General features: G+C 38.0%; 1 protein-coding gene across 15 annotated transcripts in view; it reads left to right on the top strand.

Annotated features, from left to right (window-relative positions):
- The first annotated feature begins 696 nt into the window (after positions 1 to 696).
- LOC121497028 (NEDD4-binding protein 2-like 2) overlaps positions 697 to 10877 on the top strand; it is a 78422-nt gene continuing 68241 nt past the window's right edge. For 3 of the 15 annotated variants that reach the window (XM_041766028.1, XM_041766032.1, XM_041766030.1), the window contains exon 1: positions 697 to 873. Coding sequence is in view for 10 of the 15 variants with exons in the window: in XM_041766023.1 (XP_041621957.1) it covers positions 2351 to 3591 (1241 nt within the window). In the remaining 5 variants the exon portion in view is untranslated. Of the gene's footprint in view, positions 874 to 1282; positions 1938 to 2350; positions 3592 to 10877 lie in introns of those variants that run through there. The other 12 variants (XM_041766025.1, XM_041766021.1, XM_041766027.1 and 9 more) reach the window with 12 other exon arrangements.

The raw sequence follows: 10877 nt of genomic DNA, 5'->3' as shown, positions 1-10877 counted from the left end.
GGGAAGAGAAGGGGCTCTAAGCTGAGGATTGCCAAGTTGTTCGGTTATTTAAAAAAATATTTCTATTTTAAAAGACACGCAGCACTTATTTATTTACCAGCTGCGATTCTAAGTGCTTGTCACAAATTAACTTTTTAAACGGGAAAACTCAGTAATTGGTCTTTGTTTCTCAACGAAAAACACAACACGGTGATGCTGCGAAATAACTTTCTCATAAGTACTTAAGGCTCTGCTGTAGTGATTGTTTCCAGGGACAGAAGAACACGAGCCTGAAATCACTGAGTGGTTTTTCGTAGAAACGCCAGCAGTCCTGCTTGGATGATCATCCCTGGGGTGATGCCAAACGTCGGGAGCCCTTTGAAAAAGCCTGATTCCTTGTATCCTAGAAAGTCTTAAAAGCATGCACCGAGAGCGGCTTATGTATCTGTTTGGGGTGCCAGGGACTCTCTTTTCTTTGACGGATGAATCGCAGAGTAGGTCGCTGCCTTTTTCAGCTAAAGTTGACAGTCCTAAATAACTTCCCAGCTCCAAATCTGGGAACTAGTTAGGGTTTACTTTGGTTATCGCTACTGCGTCTATCACGCAATGGATTCTGGGAGACCAAGTCTCCGAGCGCTGAGGTTTACCAGGCCCAGGGCGAACGTTGGACTTCAGTTCCCACAATGCCGAGCGCAAACCTGTAATTCCTGCCGGGGTAACCGCGAGGTGGCGGCCATCTTGCGTACGGCGGTGCAGGTCCCCAGAAGCTGAGGGCTTGGGGGTTAGTTCCTCTCTGCTTTGGGGTGGTGGTTGCGCGTTGCTTTCGTCTTTTCAGATGTTCGTGTCTTTCTAGACTGCGATTTTATTGGGAAGTTACGGTCAGTGTAGTGTAAGGTGAGTAAACACCCCATTTTAAGGGTGGGGCAGTGGTGGTGACGTTTTTCTGTTTTTTTTGGCATCTCGTCTCCTCTTGGCTAAGAGCACCCCTTTGATAAGCTTTGTAAACGTGGAACCAGAGGGAACCTATGAGTCTAGGAGATCTGTTGAATTCCTATACAGAACCTGAGCATGTCTCCGTGGGAGAAAGAAACTGGGTGACGCACTTTTGCCCGGGTCGCCTGCCTTGGAGGTCGGGAGGCCCGCGGACTCGGGTTGTGTATAGGCCATGCTGTTGTCTCACTGTTCCTCGAGACTCTTAATGATATTTCGAATGAGGAAATGAGAACCTGAGAGGTGGTTGGAGGCAGGGAGGGTGGGGGAGGATGGCGTTCTTTACAGTTGTATTTTTTTTTTTTTTTTTCAGTTTCTGTGGGCCTACCTGTATCGCCGTCTAGTTCGTCTTTTTTGCCCTTTTCTTGTTATCTCCTGTTGGAGAATACCAGAGGGCGGGCAGAATGAAGAAATATTGAGTGAAACAGCCTTTGGGATTGCAATTTTTTTTTCTTTTTTTTTTTGGGGGGGATTGCAATTTTGAAGGCCCTTAAGAAATTTCAAGGGAGGCAGAATTTATCTTCGAGATAGACCAAGCATGTGGAAAACATGAACGCTTTGATTTGGAATTGCCGGATTTCTAACATAACATGACATATTTGAGTCATACTTAGTGCAACTGAAGTTATTTTTTTTTCTTTTAAATTAATGGACTATACCCATTTGGAAACCACGTGTACACTACTCATAGGAATAGGGTCTGTCAAATTTGGTTACTAAGGAGATGCTGAGGTTTGGGAGCTGGATCCATTTACTCCGAAGCATATAGTGGTTTTAAACAGTTTATGGAAACATTTGTCACAACTGGTTAGGATACGTGGCACTTTGGCTGGCAGATTTAAGATTTACTCTCCATTTTAGTACACAGTTGTGTACCTATATCATCAAAAAATATATTATTGATTCAGTTTTCCAAACTTAAATTCTTCAAGTTCTTTAAGTTCAGAAATGCATCATTTAGATTAAAGGTGAGATCTGTCTTTTTTAATTTTTATTTTTTTGTAAGATTTTATTTATTTATTCATAATAGACACAGAGAGGCAGAGACACAGGCACGGGGAGAAGCAGGACTTGATCCCGGGACTCCAGGATCACGCCCTGGGCCAAAGGCAGGTGCTAATCGGCTGAGCCACCCAGGGATCCTCGAGATCTTTTTTTAAAAAAGACATTTGTACTTACCTTCAGTGAGGCCCCTCCCCTAAATAAATCATTATGTTTTAATAATACTTAAATAGTGGTTATAAAATTACAACTTTGTAATTTTTGTATTTTGGGAAAATATTACCATTTAAATGTCTTTTCTATTTTCTTGTTTCTGAAAAACTTTTGTTTAGATATTTAAAATATTAGCTATTAGTTATATGATTTATTTGCTCCTTAGATGCCTTATGGTGAAATTGAAGCGAAATCCTTGGGTCATGGTGAAGAACTAACAGGTGAACCATGCTATAAAAAATTGAAGTCAACTGAAGAGGCTTATGTTTTTTCCCATCATGGTAGTGCTAATTTTCACAGAATCCAAGAAAAAATTGGGAGTGATTGGGTCCCTGTGACCACTGTTGATGTCAGAGGACATAGTTATGCTCAGGAGGACAAAACCAAAGCTACAGACTCACTGAAACCTGTGCATGAAGAGATGTGTAGTAATAGTAGATCAGATGTTATTGAATCCATTGATCCAGGTCCTGCATTGGTATCCACAGATGATGAGATATATAGCACAAGTAAAGCATTTATAGGACCCATTTACAAACCTCCTGAGAAGAAGAAATGTAACGAAAGGGGAAATCACTCAGTCACAAGCAGTGGTATAGATGGCAAAGGGAGACGAGAACAGAAACAGAAATTCAACTCCAAAGTATCAGAACTTGACAATGAATTATTCCAGTTTTACAAAGAAATTGAAGAGCTTGAAAATGAAAAAGATGACTTGGAAGGCAGTTATAATGAACCTGAACCCTCTGAGGAAAAACTTGTTACATATTGTCAGGATCATAATAATGACCTGTTAAAATCTGAAGAAGGAAAGGAAAGAGATAATAGTAATGTTCTTCAGTCACATTGCAGTTACCAACAGCACGTGGGGAACGAGCCAGGCAAATATCCTTATAATGGACAAGTAATACCTTCATTTTGTGATGATTCATTTACTTCCTTCAGGCCTGAATGGCAATCAGTGCATTCTTTTATAGTACCCCACGGTCCTCCTCCTCCCAGTTTTAACTATCATTTAAATATTCAAAGATTCAGTGCTCCACCAAATCCACCATCAAATATTTTCCATGTCCAAGATGGCTCTCAGCATCAAAATGGGTATTATGTAAATAGTTGTCACATTAATTGGAATTGTTTGACTTTTGATCCAAACAATGACTATATTGACTGTAGTGAGAATACCGGTAGAGATCATTCCTCTACAAATGACTACAGTGAGCAAGATGAATATGTGAGTAATGGTTTCTGTGAAACCAGGGAAGGATGCTGGGAAAATCCTATGGACAAGCATAATGGAACAGGCAGGCTTATGAACCAGCATTTTCAAGAGGAAAAGTTAAATAAATTGCAGAAGTTACTTATTCTTTTAAGAGGTTTGCCTGGTTCTGGGAAAACAACGTTGTCTCGGTGAGTAAAGGATACCAAGTGAATGCTTGGTAATTCACTTAAAAATCATAGATAATAGTAATCAATGACAAATGCATCCATGTTTCTAGTAGAAAATCTTTGTTAACATTTGATAATGACATCTGACTGTGAATATTTAAAAATATGTTTTCTGACGGAGGAAAGGAGAACTGGCATATAAAGATTCTGCTGAGAGTTTTAAAAATAGATATGATGTAAGTAAGATAGATAGTGATGTAAGTAAATGCTATTTGAGAACTGTACTGGCCTTCCCTTTTTAGGTCAGCTCTCCAAGAAGAACTGGACTTGGGGTTGGAAGATTTGGGTTTTTGATCCACTTATTTCAAACTTTATGGCCTTGGACAAGTTTTGCTATCTGTTAATAGAATGAAAATTGTTATTTTTCTGGAATAATTGTGAGAAGCAAATGAGATAAACCAAGGAAAGGAGGTGTGAGTTTGTTTTTAGCACTGTGCAGTGTTTATACCTTTGATTGGTAGAGGGAACTCTCTTTGTTCTTTAAATTTAAGGAGTGTGAAGTAAGTAGTACCTGAGTTATAAATCGAGTTAGAACTGGTTATGTTTTATTGTATAACAAAATGTTTCAAATTCTGTTTTGGTTTGCATTTTTAAAAAAGAATATTGATGCACTTGAATTCATTTGTGCAGTTGTGAAAAATAGTACAAAGAAAAGCAAGACAAATTGTTCACAGTTTTTGTAGGATGATTCAAGACTTATGCCAGATCAGGAGAGAAGGAAAATTGTTTGGTGTCTTCCAGGAAGGATAAAAAAAGTCCAAAGAACCGTTTTATGAATTTATATTTACTTGCAAAAACAATCTAAACAGAAATTTCTCCAGAAGCAATAAATTAAAGATTACACTTAGGATACATTTCAAGCTAAATTGTAAGCTGTGATTTTTGTAAATGAATTTAAATTTAGGTCTTTGCATTTTGATTCTTATTTTTAAAAATTTATTTGAGATAGCAAGAGAGCATTGTGGGGAGGCTGAGCAGAGAGCCAGACTTCTAGGGACTCTATCCTGGGACCCTGAGATCTTAAACTGAGCCAAGGCAGATGCTAAACTGACTGAGCTGCCCAGGCGCCTTGATTCTTCTTATTTTAACGAAGATTTCGTAGAGAAGATGAAACTTCAACTCTTTTTTTTTTTTTTAATTTTTATTTATTTATGATAGTCACAGAGAGAGAGAGAGAGGCAGAGACACAGGCAGAGGGAGAAGCAGGCTCCATGCACCGGGAGCCCGATGTGGGATTCGATCCCGGGTCTCCAGGATCGCGCCCTGGGCCAAAGGCAGGCGCCAAACCGCTGCGCCACCCAGGGATCCCGAAACTTCAGCTCTTTAGAAAGGATAGAAATCGAATGAAGTCTCACAAACATGGGTAGTCTCCTAGATTTAGAATATAATGACAGAGGAAAGAAATAGTTGAAATTTGGAAATTATAGGAATCTCCTAGCTAGGGTCACCTGACTAGGTGTGGGTATAAAATAAATTTAAGAAGGAGAGATTAGATTTGGAATGACATTGGGGTATGTTGAAACTGAGAATAAAGTAGTGGTAGTACAACAGAATTTCAAGGAGACATAACAAGTGGAAGGTGATAGATGTGATTATATATAATATGCATATTTGAGGAATCAAATGTATAAGAATGCAAGCTATAGTAGTAACTACCATTTGTATCATGATTTACAGTCTAGAATACTTTCATATATAAAAATCTTGTAAGGTGGGTTGTTATTTTCATTTCATAGAAGGAGCAGAGGCTTAAGAGGATAAGTTCGGGTTAAAGGACTTGGGAGAAGTTCTAAGAACTGGTAGGAGGTCAGACTAGAGGTGTAAATGATAATGTGTTTTTTCTCTGCGCCTTCACTTTAATATCTGTTGCATCCATGACCGTATACCTGACTCCTGACTTTCAGGAGCTTGTTTAAAGAAGCAGGAGTACCTGTTTAGGTTCATCACATTTTGTATGACTTAAGATTGGTTGGTTGGGATTGGATAGAAAGCCATTTATTCTGTGGTGGGGAATGGCTTTATATAGCAGTTAGCTTTCAAAATGAGCTTTGAAGAAAGAAAGGAGTAAGATTTGGTAGATCGGAGTTGGGCTCATTTGGGGCACTAAATTAAAGGTACCATTATTTAGTATTGTGTGGTAATGAGCACAGGAGGTTAATGTTCAAATTCTTTGGGGGGTAGTATTCAAGTCCTCTTCCTTAATTTAGTTTTTACCCACCTCTCCATCTTCATTTCTTTCTACACTTGGACTAGCACCTACCCTCCACTGCAGAGACTTACTTGTTCCTTCATTGTTTTTAGGACCTCACTTATTCAGAGGTTCTCTCAGATGCCTCTGCTTTTTGAGGTTTTGGTTTATCATCTCAGTCCTCTGTAATCCTTCTGAACTCATATAGTATTTGTCATTACCAAGTTTTTTTTTGTTTTTTTTTTTTTACTAAGTTGTTTACCCACAACTTTGCTAACAGATTTTAATGAAATCAGTTTTAGGTTAAATTCTAACACAAGTACAGACTTTAAATATTTATGAGTAAGCTAGTGCAAAACAGTTTATCCATCTTTGTAGGTATGTGAAAGTGCTAGCTCTTTGTCCTTTTATACAAATCGACAGCACTTTGATGAAAGGTTCATCTCAGGCAGAATTCAACAAATTCTAAATGTGGAATTTTGTTACCATTGTAATTGTATCAGCTAAACAGAATCCTCTAAGTCAGTGATTGGACATAGGACCATTTACGGATCAAGCCTTGGGTGTCATTCCTCAGGGTGCGGGCTATACATTTTGCTAGAATTCCTATACCCTGTTCATATGAGGAGAAAGGGTGAACCTAAAATATTTTAGCCAATATGCATTTCTTCTACTGTACTGATTTCACCAATGAGAGAATATATTTTCAGAAACAGACTAATTACTATATTAGGAAAATATTGGGAGTTGATGTTGATCAGAGATAAACACAAGTATTTTCAGAGTGGAGAGAAGATGTCACACTGCTGGTTTTGAAGATGGAAGAAGGGACTATAAGCCCATATATGCAGATAACTTTTAGAAGCTGGAAAATTTGGCAAGGAAACAGGTTCTCCTTTGGAGCTTCCAGGAGGAATGCCAGCCTACCTACACCTTGATTTTTAGCCCAGTGGAATTAATTTCAGACTTCTGACCTTCAGAACTATGCACATTGTCTTAAACCACCAAATTTGTGGTAATTTGTTGTAGCAATCATAAGCAATTACAGTTTAAAAAGAAATCTCTTTAAAAAGAGATCTTCTCCCCGCTTTTGGAGAAGATCTCAGTTTAAACTCTGGAGGAAAGATTGACCTTTTCTTTTGTAGATCTTTTCTTCTGTATTCTTTTTTTTTTTTTTATTTTTTTTAAAAATTTTTTTTTTTTTAAATTTTTATTTATTTATGATAGTCACACAGAGAGAGAGAAAGAGAGGCAGAGACACAGGCAGAGGGAGAAGCAGGCTCCATGCACCGGGAGCCCGACGTGGGATTCGATCCCGGGTCTCCAGGATCGCGCCCTGGGCCAAAGGCAGGCGCCAAACCGCTGCGCCACCCAGGGATCCCTTCTTCTGTATTCTTAATTGAAGGAGTGTCAAGAGAGTGAAGTGCCCCTGTAGAGTGATTTTGGGATCGAGGTATGCAGGGTCACTCAGTAATTAAGGAGATAAAGAGTTCATTAAAGTGTCAATTCTATTCAGGTATTTTTGGGAAAATCACTTCTCTTTGTATATGCACATGGATGTACTAAAAATAATGTACAGTTCTTAGAAATTTTAAAAATAAAGGATGAAAAAACCTATTAAAGTTAACTTTCATAATAGGCCATGTGAGGAAATAGGGTTCCCAAAACTGGGTTAAAGAACAGGATTCAGGACAGCCCCGATGGCTCAGTGGTTTAGCACCACCTTTAGCCCAGGGCCTGATCCTGGAGACCCTGAATCAAGTCCCATGTTGGGGTCCCTGCATGGAGCCTGCTTCTCCCTCTGCCTGTGTCTCTGCCTCTCTCTCTCTGTGTCTCTCATAAATAAATAAATACAATCTTTAAAAAAATTAAAAAAAAAAAGAACAAGATTCACTTGTTCTTTACTTAAGTGAATTTTATAAGCATGGACTGCGTTAGTTATCTATGGCCGTGTAACAAGTTACCTTATTAAAAACTAAGTGAAAGCAACAAACATCATTTCACAGTTACTGAAGGGCAGGAGTCTGCAAGCAATTATCTGGGTGCCTCTGGGTCAAAGTCTTTAACAATGCTGTGATTAAGATGTTGGCTAGGGCTGTGTTCTGATCTGAAGGTTTATTTTGGGGTGGATCTGCTTGGAAGATCTCTCTTGAGGTTGTTGTGAAGACTTAGTTCTTGTGAGCTGTTGGGTGAGGGGGCCTCAGTTCGTTTCTGGTTGTGTATAGGCTGGAGACCTCCCTTGGTTTTGTGCTCCTTGTACTGCTCACCACTCACAGTGTGATGAAACAAAGTGAGCCAGCTCTGAGCCCAAGACAGAAGCCACTTTTTTTTTCTGTAATCTAGTCTCAGAAGTGACATTTCATTAACTGCCATATTCTATTAGTTGGAAACTAGTCACTGCCTCCCACCCCCAGTTACGGGGAAGGGATTATATATAAGTATGTGAATACCAGGAGGCAGGGATCATTGCAAGCCATTGGTTTTGGCTCCCCCATGCATCTATGTAACTCTACTCTGGTGGCCTGATTTCTGAAATAATTTTCTTTTTCTGGATTTGTAAATGTCAAATAAGCAAGGGTGTTATGAATATTAAATGGGATGTAGATAAAATGCTTGTCATACAGTAAAGTTTCAAAAAGATAGGCATGAAAAAATGTAAATCAAGTAGCCAGTGAGCCCATCTCTCTCTTTTTTTTATTAGACACTTGATTTTTCAGAGTTCTAAGTTTTGATGTTTGGAGAGTTCATTTTAATACCTAATTTAACTTGTGAGAGTTTTAATAGAATTGGACTATAAGAATTGTGAAAATACTAATATTCCCAAGTAATTTATTTTTGATTCAAGTGATTAATATGGCATCAGATATATCCAAATTGATTATAAGTATTTTTTTTAATGTAAGCCCCCAAAATAAAGGTTCATAGTTTGAGATAACTCAGGGAATTTTAAAAAGCTGCATGAACAGTCTGAAAGGAAAAAGTCTCTAACCTAAAATTGTTTGCTATAACTATGATATTCTTCATAGAGATTTATTCATGTTTGATGTTTACTCGGTTTAATGATGTAAATTGATTTGCTATTTCCTACCCTCTGTCTCCATGCCTCCCCCACCCCCACCTTTTTTGAGGTTAAAACATTTTTTGGACAGAAAAGCTACTATACTCTTGTAGTATTATATTATTAATATTTGAAAAATCACTGGTAATAATGTAATAGAATGGAAAAAATGAAACAGGGTATTTAAGAAAGATGGTAACAGTTTTATGGTACTGTTAAATATAACTAGGCATCATAAGGTTGATTATGATCAAAATCATTTTAGGTAATTGAGCTTTGGTTTGGAGTGCTAATATTGTAGCTTTTTTTTTTTTTTCCAATGAGAAGCTTGAACTCAGAACCCTGAGATCAAGACCTGAGCTGAGATCAAGAGTTGAATGCTTAACTGACTGAACCATCCAGGCAGCCCATAGTAGCATTTTTATATTCCAAGTTATCTGTATAAACAAGTAAGATGCCAAATATGTTAGATGGCATATTTTGAGAAAATCATGCTAGCTTAAATAAGATATCCAACTCTAGCTTCACAAACAACCAGCCATTTCATTTCACTTGCTTTGCTTGAAATAATTTGAACTATAATTCTGTAAGTGGAAATGCATGTTTAAATTTTTAAAATTTTTGTATATGCAGTTTCTATAAAATATACAAACATAACTTGTTTAATTGTACATCATAGATACTGCACTTTTTACAAATTGAAGGTTTGTGGTAACCCTGTGTCAAGCAAGCTTTTGGCTCTATTCTTCCAACAGCATTTGCTCACTTAGTGTCCTTATGTCACTTGGATAGTCTTACAATATTTCAGACTTTTTTGTTAATATATTTGTTATGGTGATCTGTGATCAGTCATCTTTGATGTTACTATTGTAGTTGTTTTGGGGTGTCATGAGCTGCACCCATATAACATGGCAAGCTTAATTGATAAGCATTGTGTATATTCTGACTGCTCCACCAACCTGCTCTTTTCCCATCTCTCTCTTGTTTTCAGGCCTTTCTATTCCCTGAGACACAACAATATTGAAATTAGGCCAATAAATTACAATGGCCTCAAAGTGTTCAAGTGAAAGGGGCAGTTGCACATCTCTCACTTTAAAATCACAGGCTGGAAGTGATTAAGCTTAGTTAGGATTAAGCATGTCAGAAGTCCAGATAGGCTTCTTGAGCCAAACAGATAGGCAAGTTGTGAGTACAAGAAAAGGGTCTTGAGGGAAATCAAAAGTGCTACTCCAGTGGACACACAAATGAAAAAGCGAAACTGCCTTGCTGCTAGTATGGAGAAAGTTGAAATAGTCTGGATAATAGATCAAACCAGCCACAACATTCTCTTAAACCAAAGCCTAATCCAGAGTCCTAACTGTAATTCTGTGAAGGCTGAGAGCTGAGGAAGCTACAAAAGAAAAGTTAGAAGCTGGCAGAGGCTGGTTCATGAGGTTTAAGGAAAGAAGCTGTCTCCATAACATAAAAGTACAAGGTAAAGCAGCAAGTGCTAGTGTAAAAGCTATAGCAAGATATAGCTTAGATAATTAATGAAGATCTAGTTAAGATAAATAAAAGTAGCTACAAAAGTGACAGATTTTCAGTGTAGACAAATGGCCTTCTACTGGAATAAGTTGCTGTGTAGGATTTTTATAGCTAGAGAAGTCAGTGCTTTAGCTTCAAAAGAGGCTGACTCTTCTTGGGCTAAGGCAGTTTATGACTCAGTTGAAGGTAGTGTTCGTTTACCATTCTGAAAATCCTAGGGCCCTTAAAAATTATGCTAAAGGTACTCGGTCTTTGCTCTATAGATGGAACAACAAGGCCTAAATGACAGCATTTTTTGTTTACACTGCAGTTTACTGAATATTGGAAGCCCGCTGTTGAGACCTTTAGCTCAGAGAAAAAGATTCCTTTCAAAATATTACTGTTCATTAACAATGCACCTGGTTTTAAGAGCTCTGGTGGAGATGTTGAACAAGATTAATGTTGATTTCATGCCTGCTTCCACAACATTCATTCTTC

Source organism: Vulpes lagopus, chromosome 8, assembly GCF_018345385.1.
Source record: "Vulpes lagopus strain Blue_001 chromosome 8, ASM1834538v1, whole genome shotgun sequence".
NCBI lineage: Eukaryota > Metazoa > Chordata > Mammalia > Carnivora > Canidae > Vulpes > Vulpes lagopus.
This window is presented reverse-complemented; position numbering and strand designations above follow the sequence as displayed.